General features: G+C 44.1%; 2 protein-coding genes across 5 annotated transcripts in view; one reads left to right on the forward strand and one right to left on the reverse strand.

Annotated features, from left to right (window-relative positions):
* The window catches only part of TMEM266 (transmembrane protein 266), a 78,937-nt gene extending 77,032 nt beyond the window's left edge, over positions 1–1,905 (forward strand). For all 3 annotated transcript variants that reach the window (XM_040570696.1, XM_040570697.1, XM_040570695.1), the window contains exon 13: positions 749–1,905. In XM_040570696.1, the coding sequence (XP_040426630.1) occupies positions 749–1,341 (593 nt within the window). In that variant the 3' untranslated portion in view covers positions 1,342–1,905. The remainder of the gene's footprint in view (positions 1–748) is intronic.
* Positions 1,906–2,020: 115 nt separating this feature from the next.
* ETFA (electron transfer flavoprotein subunit alpha) overlaps positions 2,021–16,875 on the reverse strand; it is a 32,315-nt gene continuing 17,460 nt past the window's right edge. For both annotated transcript variants that reach the window (XM_040570699.1, XM_040570698.1), the window contains exons 10-12: positions 7,241–7,306; positions 3,139–3,219; positions 2,021–2,227 (exon numbers count right to left, since the gene is read on the reverse strand). In XM_040570699.1, coding sequence (XP_040426633.1) covers positions 2,189–2,227; positions 3,139–3,219; positions 7,241–7,306 — 186 coding nt within the window. In that variant the 3' untranslated portion in view covers positions 2,021–2,188. The remainder of the gene's footprint in view (positions 2,228–3,138; positions 3,220–7,240; positions 7,307–16,875) is intronic.

Genomic DNA, 16,875 nt, shown 5'->3' on the forward strand with positions numbered 1-16,875 from the left:
GGTCGTAAGCGGGGCAAGGCGCTGTAGGGTCTTAAACGGGCAACGGTAACGAACGGAGTTCTTAAAAGCCGCGGGGCCGTGTGGCGGTCTTAAAAGGCGCGATGCCAAATGCACGTCTTACACGGGGCACGACCATTGGCTTCTTAAAAGGGTAACTCCAGCAAAGAAGGGCCTGGGGCGCGTGACGTTCTTAAAAGAGGCACGACAAAAAGTGGTTCGTTAGAAGGGGAAACGGGCTGACCGGGACGCTACAAAGGGGCGGGAGCAACGGGTGGGCTTAAAAGGGGCACGAGCACGGGAGAGTTTGTAAAGGGCGCGCGGGGCCGGCCGCGTGCCTGCGTGTCCGTGCGTGTGCTGGCAGCGACCTCACGTTTGTGTTTTTAAAGTTCCGCGTGTGGGGCCGTTCCCAGGGCCCCCTCACCTTGTGGCTCTTACAAAGGGTGTGCACAGCAAAGGCTCCCAGAAGCGACCCACCCCGTTGTTGCTCTCGAGTCAGTGCTTGTGGTAGCTCTTAAAAGGGGCGTATGGCTGTGGCGTTTCAGAAGCACAGGTAAAGGGATTTGTAAAAGAAGTGGGCCCAAGTTCTTGAAGCATGTGCCTCTGGGGTCTGTAAGAACCTTAACCTTAAGCCTAAATGTTTGTAATTTGTCATGTGTAACCCATGGAAACAAAATGAGCCTCTGACTCTGTATGTACAGACATATTTTTATACCTCTGGTAACACAGTTTATGCTTACCATTCCTGCAGACAGCGGCATTCCCACAGCAGCTGTCTGTGTTGTTACCACCGCCGCCATCGATGTCCATCACCCCAACATCTCTTCCGACGTGTTCACAGTGGAGGTGCCGCTGCGGCTGAACAGCACCGGGACATCTGCCAGCATCACATCAGGCAGCGCGTCCCGCTCCACCATCAGCTCCGGTACCCAGCCGTGCAGCGAGAGCAGCCAGACCCTGGGCTCCTCCCCAGAGTGCAGCATGACCTGTGAGGATGCTGCGGAGGCTGGCACCAGCCTGCAGGCTGACCACCTGTGCACCGAGCAGCAGGTGGCACAAGCCATGGTGCAGGAGCTGCTCTCTTCCCTGTCAGAAGAGGCCTGCCTGGCTCAGAGGAGTCTGGACCCTGTCAACCTGAAGCTGCCCAGCCCAGGAGACTCAGCAAGGGCCAGCCCCAACCTGGGCCACCGGCTCACCATCTACAACCGCAGGAACCAGGACAGCCTTGATGTCTTCCAGCTCAAACCGCTCATCGACTGTCCACAGGGGGCCCCAGTGATTGATGAGAAGTACAGGGCACTAAGGCCCCCCGAGCCGCCGCAGGACAAGGTCCCCAAGGCATAAGGAGAACTGTGGGGGCACACTCACTGTGCAGGCACACTCACAATGCTGAGTCATCAGGCTGCCGCAGGCAAGGCACCAGTATTGGAGGCAACCCAGACCAGCTCCTGGAATAGGTGCCAGCCCTGGGCCAGGCCAGCACCTCCCCACTGGTGCCCACAGGACACAACCAGCCCACCCACCTCCATATCTGGGCCAGCCCAGACCTACGGTGTTCCTTGGGCACAGTGGACCTTCCAGCCCTCTTCAGCCCAGACGGACACTCTGTGCTTGGTTGGGGGGAGAACAGACTGCAGCCCTGTCCTGCCCTCAGCCTGGGTCCAGCCCCAAGGTGCACAGACCTTCCCCTGCTTCAGAGCCACAGGGCCCAGGGGGCAGGACAGAGAAAGCAGCCAATCTAGGCCCAGCCTGGCCTCCTAGCTCACTATCCTCCCTGCCAGGGGGCTGAGCATAGCTGGAAGGGAGTAAGGATGGCAATAAACACTGACAAACACTGGTGCCTCCCTTGTTCCTACCTTCCCTTCCTATTTTATCCATCCTTCCTTCTTTCCCGTACCTCTCCTTTCTTCGCTTTCCTGTCGTCTCTCTTCAATACCCACCCCCCACTCACCACCTGCTGTCCCATCCCATCACCCACCACACACAGAAAAAAAACAACAAAAAGCACAGCGACAGGCCCTCATTCCCCTACAATCCTTTATTTGTTATTATTCCTTCTTACCACCTGTCTCAGCAACCCACACTGCCCAGCAAAAACATATGCTGACACCAGCGCTTTCCAGTACTATTTTTTTCTTCTTTTTTTTTTTTATTACCCCCCAAAACGCAGTGCGGGGGCCAGCAGTGTTGCTTACTTCTTCTTCAGGAGCTCCGTCATCTCAGGCACTGCCTGCAAACACCAGTGCCAGGGTAGCACCTGCTCTCCCCTCTGTCCCCCCAAAGTCTCCCTGTGAAGCACCCAACCCCCCCTCCCCCAAGGGCACCCCCTGCCCTCCTGCTCCAATGCGTAACACACAACTCCACGGGCTGTGGGTCACCCCAGCTCACAGCACTTCCCGCTTCCCTCCTGCTGAATAGAGCCTCTTAATTATTTAAGAGCGCTACATTTCCATTAGGTGGAAATAATGCATTCGTACAAAATTTATTAAGGAAATTGTCTACATGGTGTTTCTTCAGAATGTGACTTTGTCTCTGGCTTACAAAAAGGCCCATTCTCACTGTTGAGCCAGCGGGCATCAGTTCAGGAATGGCATTAAGTGCTGGCAGAGTTTCTGTCCATGCCTCTCCACAGAGCCACTACCAGCTCATGCCAGTCACACACATGGCCGTGCGCACAGGCACCCACCTGTGAGCCATAAGGCACTTGGACATGGTCTACTCCACAGCTCAGTTTTCCAGGAGAAAACTGCCAGTTCGTCACAAGCTGCAGTAAGGCAGCGAGCCCAGGCGAAAGGGAGAACTGCTGCAGTCTAAAGACACTGCTAACTCTGCATGTTCATACTTTCTGAAGCTTAAAAACACATCTAAGTACCTATGTGCAGTTATTTCTCAGAATGGCACATGGTCCGAGTACCAGAATAGGGGCAGGCTGACTGTGAAACCCACCCCCCCAAAATTATCCTGGCAAGGACTGAATTCTGAGACTGAAAATAATGAAGTCATAAAGCCAACTCTTTAACTAAACCCAGAGCAAACACCCTGCCACAAATATCTTTGAAATTTAGTAGATTATATTATCTATTTAAGATACCATTACATATCTGAATGAGTTATCCCACACGTTTCCAAGTTTATCCTTACCTGAAACAAGTCTGCCACCAGTCCGTAGTCTGCCACTTGAAAAATTGGAGCTTCTGGGTCCTTGTTAATAGCAACGATGGTCTGCAAGCAACAGGAAAGCACCATGTGAATTTATAGTGATTTACATCTAGGGTCAGAATTACATAGACAGGTCTCATCTACAAAACATGGGCTAACTTCTCTCCTAGCCACCAGATGCAGAGGACAGTGGATCGCAGCACTTAAAGTGCTTTTCCTTTCCACCTCAAAAAAAAAAAGGCAAACAAAAATACCAAACACCTCCAAAACCCACCATCAAGAAAAGTCTCCAAAACTGAGCCACGTGTTCATAACAGTGATTAAAAAGTCCGTTCCTTGCTCATAGGGACATCGGGGCTATCCTTCCTTGTTCAAAATAAGAACCTAGGAAAAAAATTACTACTGCAGATTATCTGCACTATTTAAGCCGTAATATTACAAAAATACATGGGGTAGCATTTAAAACACATATGATCAAATGATGCCAGCGGCCCCTGTACTTACAGGGGGCTATGCGATTTACTGTGTCGCACAGTAGAAAAACGCACAGTAGACAAATGTGATCTAAATCCCAACACGACAGTCCATAAAATGCCTTCCTTGATTTCAGCTCTTTCATACAGGTAAATCATTCCGTAAACATCTGTGACAGTTTCCAGCAAAGTAAGTGGGTGTCCACATCCGAATGTACAGCAGGATGGGGAGATTCCATAAATGATGGAAAAAATCAAAACCACGACAGCTCATAAAATGAGCCTGACACCAAATGGGTTTAAGCCACAGCACTCCGATAATGGCCTTTCTACCTAAATGCTGCAATATGAACTCTGATTCGAGGCAACAGGAGTCCTCAGGACAGCTCTAACCCAACATTTATTTCATAGGCTTATCTGCCATTCCCAGGTAACCACAGTTCATGTTTCTCATGTGCTTTACTCCCTCCACTGAACATACTCATCAAACAAAATTAATGGCTCGGTACCATATATCTAATGGCAGTAACTCAAAGATGCGAGTTCACAAATCCTGTGTTCTTAAGACCACAGAAACATTCTTTCTTCACAGCTCTTTTGTATCCTGTGACTCGCTATAAAGAAGGACCACATCCTTTATGCAGCAAAGTACCTACAACAGAGCCCTGCTGCTGCCCGCTCACCAACTCACAAGCAGAGACTTGCGAGTATTCCAGTAAGGCTTCCCCTGCAATATTTTCCCCCAAAAGGTACTTGTTTTATTTCAGTTACCCCATTTGCGAACACTAGCCTCCGCTAACAGCTCTACAGTACAGGAAACAAAACCCAGGTTATGACAGCCCAGGATATTAACTCAATAAAGACCTTCTCTAACCATGCTCTGAGGCCCTACCATGCTTTCTGAGAGCCCTTCGCAGGAGCATGAGGCCTGAGGGGCTAATCCTGGGGCCTGCTTGAGGCCAGCCGTCGGTGACACCCTGGGGGCTGCTGGCTCTGTCCTTAAGGCTGCAGGAACTCTGGCGGGCAGGAGAATGATCCAGCTAAGATGGCAAAGCACACACCTGGGTCATCAGCCCAGCCAAACCAGGCAGGAGACTATGGGCAGGCAGATGGCTCCAATGCCCCTGCTCTCACCTGGCCCAGGTGAGAAACGCACAGGTACAGTAAATTCCCATGAGTTGCTACTTCAACACAAAGGATACCTTCAGCTGCAAAACCAGCTGACTTTCCCTCTGCATGCTCCCCTCTTCAGCCCCACTAGCCCTGGAAGGCTACTTAAGAAATACTATGCCACATTCACACACAAAAAAAGAAGCACCCGTTGCTTGAAAAGTATCTATTTTAAAGCTTTAAGTTTGGCAGCCTAGTCCTTCCTCTGCCTCCGTCTGCTCAAGTACCTCTGTACTGAGATCTGGTTCTCTACCTCATCGCTAAAGTCACTTTCCATAATAAGAAGCAAAAGCATCACCTTGTTTGCAACAAAACTTTTGGAAGTTACATCTCTTGGGAAGAGCAGATGCTGGCTGGAACTACCTCAGGAGGGAATTAAAAATAAGGGAAGAAAGCAACAAGGATTCACCAGGCCTCCACAAAAGCTGCATTTTCTACCTTGCTGTAAAAGGACAAATAAGTTACACATTTCACTTGGTAGAAAGCATCCGACTACTCTGGAAAACATATCCTTAAGTGTGGAAGTTCACAATGCCAGATAATTCACAGGGCTGACGTAGGGCAGGGGACACTCCCGAGACAGTTTCCATGGCTGCATAATTCTTTTATGTTTGTATAAGTGGGATCTTTTCCGTAATTACACCTGTAATGCTTTGACTAAAAGGAACGCAGAATACACTTCGAACATAAGTAAAACAATTTTAGAATGCACATATTTGTTTACAGTAGAAAAACTATCATCTCTGGGTGAAATGAATCTTAAGTATGCTTCTAATATTGACAAATCTTATCTGTACTTATTTCATATAAAAAACCATCTTGAAGTACCAAACACGGCACCGAAAAAGCCAAAAAAGCTGGAGGTCTTACTGTTACAGCACAGCCAATATTGCTGCACGGTATCAAAGGAAATTCTGGCACATAAAGTAATGGGTTTCCAGCATGGCTAGTAGTTTTACTGAGATGAAACAGGAGATAAATGCAAACGGGGTCAAATCAAGACTTAGGCAGCTTTACGTATACCTTTCTCAGTCCGTGCCTGATTTAATCCCACCCACCCATTCTCTCCCTCACCCAAAAGCAAGGCAGGAGACTAAATGCTTTGAAACAAAGACATTTTTTATGCTGCGGCCCATCACCTCCTACTCCTATCAGAGTCCAGGGGGAGCTAAGGACAACGGGGATGACTGTGATAGTACCGCATCAGGGCTGCTTTAGCCATCTCTCCCTGTTGACTGTCCCTGTTGTCTCCCTGTTGCTGCACTGCACGAAGAGACTACGGCAACCCTGTTTCCATTAAGAACAGTGAGAATACACTGCTACAGATGCTATTATTCACATTTCTCTATCTCAAGAGTGACCTTCATTGCCTCTGCCCATCATTCATCCTCAGTTTCTCATTTTGGTTGTTTTTTCTCCACTGTGTCAACTAAGGCAAAAACAGCTCAGCTCCCATTGTAGAAAGCTGAGGCCCCAAAAAGGGTGCTGTCTCCCAAATCCAGATGATTTCCCCACGGAATTTATAATATAAATCATATGTTCAAGAAGAACTAAATCCTAAGAAAGCGTGGACCATCCTACCATGCAGGCTGGATTGTGAGGACAAATACCAGTCACAAACTCATTACAGTCTGTCACTGGTCAAACACGAGACAATTTCAAGGATCTGCCTGTAAAGTTTTATAATCTTTTCCTTGGTTGGCAATAGTTTTATAAAAGCCTCTCATCAAATTTCTGGGTGCTGGAAAACTGATTCAAAGCCATTAAAACTTGTGATAAGTTCCCTGGATATAGACCAAAAAAATAATTTCTTCTTAAAATACTTAGCAAGAGAGAAGAGACAGGACAACCTACATTTTTTGATGTTTGGCATTTAACAGTATGATTCAGCAGGTAATTCTGCTCCTCTTTCCAAACACTGCACTGTGGACTGAAATGGCAAATCCAATTTCAGATGATGTGCTTTGGCAACTAATGAGTTAAACCTTTTAAAGTTTTACTGCCATTTTATAATAGGTTTCCATTTGAATGGCTAAATGCAGAAATGTCACAGACATCTTTTACTTTATGGAATACTAAGTTCATAATTCCAATTACATATTGTTATGCATGAATTAATATGTCGTACTCTGAAATAAACGCAAATGGAACTACTGTATAGAATTCAGGCGAGTGTGTGTATGTTGGTTTTTAATAAAAAAGTCAATAAGCTTCTTTTACTTAATACTTCAGGCTTAGTGCGATAGTTGTTCTACCGCATTAGTCGTTCCACCACAGTATCTTTTTCAGCTAGGCTTAGAGGCATGGTATAAAGCAGCGGATAAAACGTCAATCTTACCACGGAATGAATTGGAAAGCTTGTTAAATTACTGATGAAAAACAAAAAAGTCAACTCTTTTCTTTCCTCAAAAATCTCTTCTACCACATCCAACTTTATATACCTTGCTGTCTTTCATCCCAGCCAAGTGTTGGATTGCTCCAGATATTCCCACGGCAATATAAAGTTCCTAGAAGAAAACAAAAATGAGATTTTTGGTACCCACAGCATAGTTTCAGTAAGCTCTCACAAACCTTACTCAAGATTAATTACATACAGTAGTTTTTACACGAGAGTAATTTTCAATATTAAAGGCAGCTCACGATTGGTTCCCTTTCCCACTTTTGGATGCAATGCAGCTGTAAAAGGAGAATCCCAAAGGAACGTCTGCCAAAGACAGATGAGAAAAATGGGGATCTGCATCAAACATAAGACACTGCTCGGCTACAGGATAGGGCAATCAGTGCTACCCATAACCCAGGAGATTCCCAAAACAACTATTAAGCAAGATAACCTACAACCCCATAAATGCAGTTCCTGAAGAGAAAAAACAAGGCTCTTTTGCCTGAGGACTCCCTCCATGATTCTCCTAAAATAAGACAATGCACAAAGCTGAAATATGGGTGTTTACACCATTAATAAATTTTTCTATCTGGCAGGATAAAATACTTCAGACACTGGGGGCTGTAAGTGCAATTTCCACTGGTAGTGATAGTTTCTATTACTTACCCCAAACCTCAACGTACACATGCCCTAATGCTTTTCTTCCCCTGTTCACTATCAACGCCTATACCAGATGAGTAAAGAAGTACTTTCCAGTTAGGCACCACCATGCAATAGAATCGTTACACTTCAGGACTGCCAACCCAGCATATCCAAAGAGACTTGCATTCCAAATACAGGAAAAGTAAAGCGTTCTATATCGATGGTCTTAATTTGTAGTAAAAAAGCAGTTTTCCCCCTTGGGCTAAAAGTTAGCCAGGCTATAACCTATCCAGAACCAAGTATATTTTCAACTCGGTGGCAGCTTTCCCACCACCATCATTTCAAGTAACAGTCAAACCTGCACTGTTCACCTACCTAATTTTACAAAAGAAAAAATAAAGGAATTACTTCTCACTAAATCCATCGTAAAAGCAGCAACTGGAACACACAAAAGTAGCTAGGGGATCATCTGTTAAAAACAATTACAAGGTTGTATTTATACATACTTTGAAAAGATGCAACCTTAAATACTAGCAGAAGTTCTTTTTCAAAAATGCCACAGTTAGTCCCCATTTAAGCACACGCAAATCTACATCAAGAAATTAAAATGATCTCATCACTGTGCAACTGAAGATGCACATTCCAGCTAAGTGGCTTTTAACACAACAGAACAAAGCGCCGCACAGCTGTAGAACAGGGACAGACTACAGAATAGGCTGGCAAATGAAGGTGTTCAAATACAGAGAAATTGCAGACTACATCTTCCATATAGGCCTGATAGTCATCATATCAATTCCAGAAAACAGACTATTGCTTTCTGATGTTTCTACAGCTACAGATTTCACCTATTATGTTGGCTTTTAAATATGAACAGTGAAATATGAATGAAGAATATTCTATACATTTTTAGAAAAACTATCTCCTGTAACAACTAAATGGAAGGGTAACAGAGCAGGAACGAAGCATTTTGTATTAAATTGGCTTGCTTTGAAATTGAAACGCAGAATCTAGTCTGCATATTTGCACAAAACCACACAGCTGTTGAAGATACCCCAAAATTTCTTAGTCTCAGTTGCTTTTCAGTGTGTAGATTAGCACTGGAGATCAACCCATTTCAACCACAGCTGCAATGTAATATAATATGTACGTATAAGATCTCGTAGTAAGAATGAAATATTTTATTTATACCATATAAAAGAACAGATGTTACAGAAGACATTATTCTAACATCCTATAATCTTTAATACAAGCTCTTTTTAAAAACGCATTACTGTGATTTGATTTTTTAGAGCAATTCATTAAGTGCCAGTCATCTAGACTACCAGATACTCTTATCGCTCTGTTTAACAACATAAAGTTCAGTCTTTGGAAAGAATCTAGCTAACCAGGAGCCAGAACCCTTCATATATATTCTACTAAAATATCTGGGAAAGACAAGGGTGTTTTATTAAAAGGACATCTATAAACCACCAGTTTGTCTAAAAAGCCTTCATTATGCTTTTAAGCCGCCGTGCCCTTCTACGTCACAGGCTTTTGGCTCTCTAGTGAAAATAACTGGTCCGTTCACTAGCTTCTAACACTTCACAGAATCACAGAATTGTAGGGGTTGGAAGGGACCTCAAGAAATCATTGGGTCCAACCCCCCTGCCAAAGCAGGTTCCCTAGAGCAGGTTGCCCAGGTAGGCGTCCAGACGGGCCTTGAATATCTCCAGAGAAGGAGACTCCACAACCTCCCTGGGCAGCCTGTTCCAGTGCTCCATCACCTTCACCGTGAAGAATTTCTTTCGCATGTTGGTGCGGAACTTCCTGTGCTCCATTTTGTGGCCATTGCCCCTTGTCCTGTCCTCACAAACCACTGAATGAGGTTGGCCAAATCCCTCTGTCTCCCACACTTAAGATACTTGTAAACATTGATAAGATCCCCTCTCAGTCTTCTCTTCTCAAGGCTGAACAGACCCAGGTCTCTCAGCCTTTCCTCATAGGGAAGATGCTCCAGGCCCGTATCATCTTTGTGGCCCTCCGCTGGACTCTTTCCAGGAGATCCCTGCCTTTTTTGTACCAGGGAGCCCAGAACTGGACACAGTACTCCAGGTGAGGCCTGACCAGGGCGGAGTAGAGGGGGAGGATCACCTCCTCTGACCTGCTGGCCACGCTCCTTTTACGCATGCCAGGATCCCATTAGCCTTCTTGGTCACCAGGGCACACTGCTGGCTCATGGTCAACCTGTCGTCCACCAGGACCCCCAGGTTCTTCTCTGCAGAGCTCCTCTCCAGCAGGTCATCCCGCAGCCTGTACTGATACATGCGGTTGTTCCTTCCCAGGTGCAGGACTCTACACTTGCTGTCGTTAAACCTCATTTGGTTACTTCCTGCCCAGCTCCCCAGCCTGTCCAGGTCTCGCTGAATGGCAGCACAGCCTTCTGGCATGTCGGCCACTTCTCCCAGCTTTGTATCATCGGGTATTTGCTGAGCGCAGACACTATTCCCTCAATCAAGGTTGTCGATGAAGATGTTGAACAAGACCGGACCCAGCACCGACCCCTGGAGAACATCGCTAGTCACAGGTCTCCAGCCAGACTCTGCACCGCCGATCACCGCCCTCTGAGCTTGGCCAGTCAGCCAGTTCTCAACCCACCTTACTGTCTCTACTTACAGTAGATCACTTCAGTACTGTTTACACACAAATAACGCATATGATGGTATGCTTCCTATCAGTAGTCTGATACTACAAAAGAGATCTGATTGCTTAAATCTTAGTTTAAATCTATTCTACTATTTAAATATGTTCTACTATTATTATTTAGTAAGGGGGAAACAAAGGGCACACAAGAACTGAATGATAAGGATTCGGGACTGTTCAGTGCTCTCTAAGGAGAGAATTCAACTGCTCGTTTTCAGGGCTTGTCTGTGTAGGAGACTCATGCCAAGAACAAACCAGCACAAGTAGAATCTGGATCACACCTCTCAGGTTCCAACAAAGATGGCTTTACACCAACACCTGCTTTTTGGACCCTTGGAAGCTGCTCTAATTACTGCTGTCACATGGCTGGTGCACAGCCCACAATTAGAGGCATTTACGGCAGAGTTCAGTACGTGGAGTGGCATTTATCAACTCCCTGGTGCTTGCACACAGGCCAGTTATCACTGAAGAGCTGCTGCAAGCACTGTGCCACACAAGCATGGCATAACAAAACAGCAAACAGATTCTGTATCAAGGGGTTCACTGCACTGTTTGAGATGAGATGAAACCCCAAAAGTAATTTAAGTGGAGAAAAAGGAAAATCACAGTTTTGGTGGTATGAGGGCATGGCATCAAATCAGAGAGTTGTCTTCCCTCACACTAACTTAATTTTGCACAGAAAATATTTATTATACATGTCACCACCATGTCACAAATCTTACTTTGTAGGAACTGGATAGCAGACAGATGACTGAGAAAAGAGCTAATGGTAAGAAAGAGCAGAATGACGGAAAGAAGCAGCATAGGAAGTTGAACAGACCAAACAGCCTAAGAGGGGATGAAGCAGAGGGCAGGCAGGCACAATCAGGAAATACTTACATTACAGATGCACTACTGCAGAAAGGGCTTGGTACATCAGTAATGCGACCACGTGAAGGCAGAAGCATCAGCACGTAACATACCCATTAAGCTTCTCACACAGGCTACAGCAGCAGACAAAGCTGATTCTGCCAGTAAACCGGCACACAGCAACAGAATTATAATTTGTCTTGCCGTATAGCATCCTACAGGACACCAGTGGGAGCCAGGGTCCCAAGTGAGACCTCAAATCTTGTAAGCACAGATTTACATCAGAACAACCGTAAGGAGAAATACAACTCCAAGCCTCAAATGTTTCATATTAAAAGGAAATATTCCAAATCAAGAATGCTACTTCTCATTTGCTATGTAAAGTATTCATCTAAGGATTGCATTTTTTTTCCACAGCCTTTTAAAAACATGACCCCGGCATGCCTTGGAGGGAGAGTCACTGTATGCTAATCATGAAATAATTCCTCTTAGTCATCCTCTAAACTGCCATTTCTGATTTAAAGATACCCAATATACATATTGGCATGTACAGAAAGTCCATGAGATTTCATGTACGTGAGTTTGCACAACTGGCTCCAGAATCCACAGAGCCACTTACACACTGTTTGGATAGAGCACTCTGGTGATGTTTATGTGGATGATTATAATTACCAACACACCAATGAAGTTTTTTCCCTATGCATACTGATTCTTCCAATTATTTATAATTGCTGGCATATAATATTGCTTCATTGTTTCTTAGGTGAATATTTTTTAAATGCCTTAGGCTGCCTTGGGGCAGTTAAAGCTACATGTGAGTAAGAGAATAACAAGAACAGTTTTTAGTTGTAACTTACAGTGATTTCGAATGCTGTGGAGCTCCATTGTGCATCTTTCACTGGTGCAACGCAAGATGAGGCAGTTACTTTGCAAGAGTGCTGTCAGCTACTATCTATTTTCATGCCAACTTTTAAATTGCACTGAAAACCTTCAGTGTACATCAGTTCATCCCCCTACCAGTGGCATGCACTTAAACATGCTAGTTTCATCAAGTCCTTTGGCACGTGTCCTCTTTTCAAAGGCAGCTCAGACATTTTATTTTCTTTGCAAGAGTGAAAGGACAATGGAATTAGAAAGAAATTGTTTTAATGGGAATTGCTTCATACAAGAGATTCCTTCCAATTACAAACTATTAACCCAATAAAGTATGTTCTGGCTTGATGCAAGTTCTTATATATTGCACTGTATATCAAACAATTATCCAGTATGTACTACTCAGCGATGCTGTCAAGTACTTTCCATTCAAGAAGTACATGTCACTAAACTGCATCCCAACTACAGTTTCTTTTTCATTTTAAGTACCTTTGATGAGACAAGCTATGTAATTACTCTTAAGCATGGTTAGGTTGTCTGCTGGAGTGTGGGGCCATACAGCAATTTCTTCTTGCTCTCTAGAGAAAAGCACATCAATTGCTTTCAGCTAAATGCACTCACATATGAATATTTTAGTACAATTTAATGTTTCTGCACCAACCCCCAAGGAGCAGAGCATCAATTTGTGAACATAGTTTCCTCGGAGTTAAAAGCTACACTGGATAATGCGGGATGAAAGGGGTTGTCAATCCTTAGCTTTTTAGCAAGTCAGAGAAAGGTAGTCTGTAAAATTCAGTCCCAGCTGCATACAAAGTTTCCCACTATAAAGCTACTTTTCAACAGTAGCGAATTATCAGAGGAGATATTCCAAAAACAATTTCCCAAGCCCGGTCAGTGTTCCCAGCCTTATTCCCATCTGTGAGCTACCTAACAGCCTCAGCCATTTATACGATGAAAAGCGCACCTGCCGGCCTATTAATAAAACCCACAAATTTAATGCAGAAATAACACATTCTCACAAAGAAGCTAGCTGAAGGTGTGACAAATTAAGTAACATATCACATGTTTGCATACAGAAACTTTAGTTATCTCAATACTTTCTTCTATGGGTAAGAAATTCAGAAGTAATGAAGATCTTGTCATCAATAAGCAAGGAGAAGAACATTTTTCAAGTCATGGGTTACACTTCTCATGAACCAAAAGAAATTAATTAATTCTTTCTATTGTCAAAAATTCTAGATAAGAATCAGAGACCAAAAAGAAAGATAAATACTGGAATAAAACACACCTTGTTTCCATTGCCCTGCACTTCCTCACAGGAGCGAAGGGAAACAAACCCTAGCGGATACACTGATTTGAGCAAGCAAACAATCCCTAAGAAAGTAACAGGAAGAAAACTGGAAAAAGAGTTCGTATCCATGTATCCACTCATGCTTTTTAAAGAGAGGAAATCCTGGCTAGGTGAGGTATTTGATTGCTTTGCCACCAAATAGAAACAGAGGAATAATGTTGATAATATTAAATTGCCCTTCACCTTTGGAGCTACTCCCAAAGCAAGGTGGTGACTATCAAATGCTTCAAGCCACTCACTGGGCTGAAAAGGACAGCCTAGTAAAACACTGGAGCAAGTATGAGCTCAGAACGTGTCCCATCACCTTGTAAAACAAGTGGAGAAACAAGAGCTGCAGGCTCCTTGAAAGACCATTCTGCAGCTTCAGGTATCTCACTGCTAGGAAATGCTTTCCTGCTATTCAGCTTTCTTTTTCCCACTTGTACTTTCATCCCACTCCAGCATTTTCTACCTGATACAACACACTAACTCGTTCCTGTTCTTCCACAGCATTTGTGCCTTTCAGCCGTTTGAACCAACATCTCACACTTCAGCATCTTAGTTGAAGCTGCACCTCTTTAACATGCCTCTTTTCCCCTCATTAAGTCAATTCCTGCCAGTTGTAAATCTGCCTCCCATTTCCTGCAATCCATAACACCCAGGGAGAGCCTCTGGTATGAAACTAAAGCTTAAGCACTGAAGCTAAGTGGATCAGCACGTTTACTCCTGGTGATCACATCAGACCTACACTGACACTGAATTCCCACGTGCCTCCCCCACATGAGATTTCTCAGCATATGCAATATCCAAGCGCATCTGCCTTCTGTGCAATCAGATCACATTTCTAGCACAACCACCTAATCTGGCAACAATTATTACTACATCGTATATTTCCTAACTTCTGCCTTCCTGAGTTTTCCATCTCAGCTTCTTGTTACCTCTCTGCTGGAACAGTACGCTGTGCCCAACTTTGGAAGAAACAAGACAACTGCAATGGAACACCTAAAAGAATGAATGGAGTTCTGCCTGGCTAGAAGGACCCTCTGTAACACATCCTTCTCAGGAAGACAGCCTTGCAACATTGTGAATTACTTGTCTGGCCACATCTTCCTTGTTGGCAGCTAGGAAAACCTATAAGGAAAGCTAAAGCCGTTACAGAACTGAACCCTGAAAAAACACTGACTTCAAACTCTGAATAAATTAAACCAGAAGGATGCATTTCAGGAAGCAGAAGATCCTTCAAAAGGTCAGAAGATAACAAAACAACCTGAAATGACACACGCTTTCTGGAAAGGGGAGAATTTGAGAGAGAGAGAATCCCAGCACGACCCCATCTTCAAAAGCTGAAGGGAGAACATAACCAGAAGAGGGCGCAAGGGAAACCTTGGGAGACCATGGGAAGAATTCTGGTGTCCACACATAGGCACCTAGTGGGACTGTAGACAGTGTAGGATTTCCCACCTGAATCCCAGATGCCACTCCATATGGACAAAGCCTCCAGGTCCCACACAGGAACTCCCAGCCCTGTAAATCTATTTCTTATATCCCAAATGGCTAAAATGACATTAGGCACCTATTTATATAGATTCAGTCATCCCCTATGTGCCTCTTCCTCACAAATCTATACTGAGAAGGTCCCAAAAGAAAAAATACCAAAGATCCAGTCAAAAATAAACAAAATGCGTAAATCCCAACATGAATAAGAAGCTCATGGTTTAGAGATCCACGGCTATTTTGAGAGTGTACATGTACTGCATAGAACTAATTCTCAATCAGAAAGAAAGGTGAAACTTGAACTCCTTAATTAACTCCATTCTTTCGTTACTTAAACCAAACAACCTGGAACTGTTTCGTGACTGGCAGTTTGTTCATGTATTAATACATCAGCATTTCAGCCAAGTTACCGTGGCCGTGAGGTTCTCACGTCCAGTGATACACTGGTGGAACTGCACTCTTAAAAACTGAGAGTTTGTTATGGAATTACTGAAGGTCCAATGACCAAAATTACTCTTTCTTCACCAAATCCCCAACAGAAGGCACAAGGGAAGAAATAAGCACATTGTTTAGAAGAATACCTTCCTACCCAATGATCATCTCAGAAACGTTCCCCACACATTCACAGGCAAGAAGCAGCAGCAAAAGCACCTCCCTTCCTCCTAAATTCATAATTAACTCTTCTCCCTCCATAGTCTCAAAAATGACCCTGTTCCAGAGGCCTAGAAAAGCAATGCGTTCCAATCATCCACTGAGGCTGGGCGAGAGACTATTAATAGCAGAGTAAGAGCACACACTAAGATCCTTTTCCAGTGGAAACTAACAGCTGCATAAGACAGCAAGTATGTCTCAAACTCCAACTATTCCTTGCATCCAAGATTCTTATCCTGCTCAAATCCCACCTGCCCAGGAGGGCATACACCTTTTGAAGTGGAATTCAAAGCTAACGACAAAACTCAGGACTCAGCTAATACAACGAACCAATGTACAAAGCTGTTTTGCAGTTCTCCAAAGAAAACATGATCTCTCTCTCTCTCTGAACTGGGGTATCAACCATACCTCATAGGAAGAGGAAGCAGTCACTTTCTAGAGGATTGTTAAAATAGCCAGTATAATCTTAATCTGATGAGGAAAATTCAGTTCTACTTCTTCAAGTGAACTCTCTCTTCCACTGCACAGGACTGTATTCTCGCTAAAGAACCAAAATGACTGTGAACATTAGGAATGTGAAGGTAAGAATGTGCATCTTCAAGCCTTCTCCTCTTTAAAATACCTACCCTGCATGCTGAAAAATTAATTCGAGTCAGCAACTCCATGGGCTTAGTACCAATTCAATTTGTTCTTCCATTGCAATTAACATAAAATATTTTCTATCACATTTCTAACCCACCACGTGCTGTCCTTGCAGGTATTCCCAGATCCAGAACAAATATCTGAACAATTGGAAACAAGGGGTGTGCAGTTTGCAGTACACCAGATAACTCACTGCTTATTAAATATTCATTAATAAGGATGAGGGGAAATGAGAGAGTAATGCATCAAACTGTTGACAGAAGGATGTAGCACCATGCAATAGTACCAGTTAGGATCATTTATTGACACAATAGTTAAATATTCATTAGTCAGCCAGGGAGGTTTCTGACGTGGTCCTATGATGTGGGTGTATATTCTTACAACTTTCACATGTTGCTATGAACCATCTGTGCTAAGTTTTTAGCACTATTTCTTCATCAAAAACTAGCCTTTTTTATGTCAACATAAACAGTTACGTGCCTTTCCTTGACTCTGGAAAGAATGTTCATCACTGAGCCTTGGGACATAGAAACAAG

The sequence above is a fragment of the Cygnus olor genome, chromosome 11, assembly GCF_009769625.2.
Source record: "Cygnus olor isolate bCygOlo1 chromosome 11, bCygOlo1.pri.v2, whole genome shotgun sequence".
Classification (NCBI taxonomy): domain Eukaryota; kingdom Metazoa; phylum Chordata; class Aves; order Anseriformes; family Anatidae; genus Cygnus; species Cygnus olor.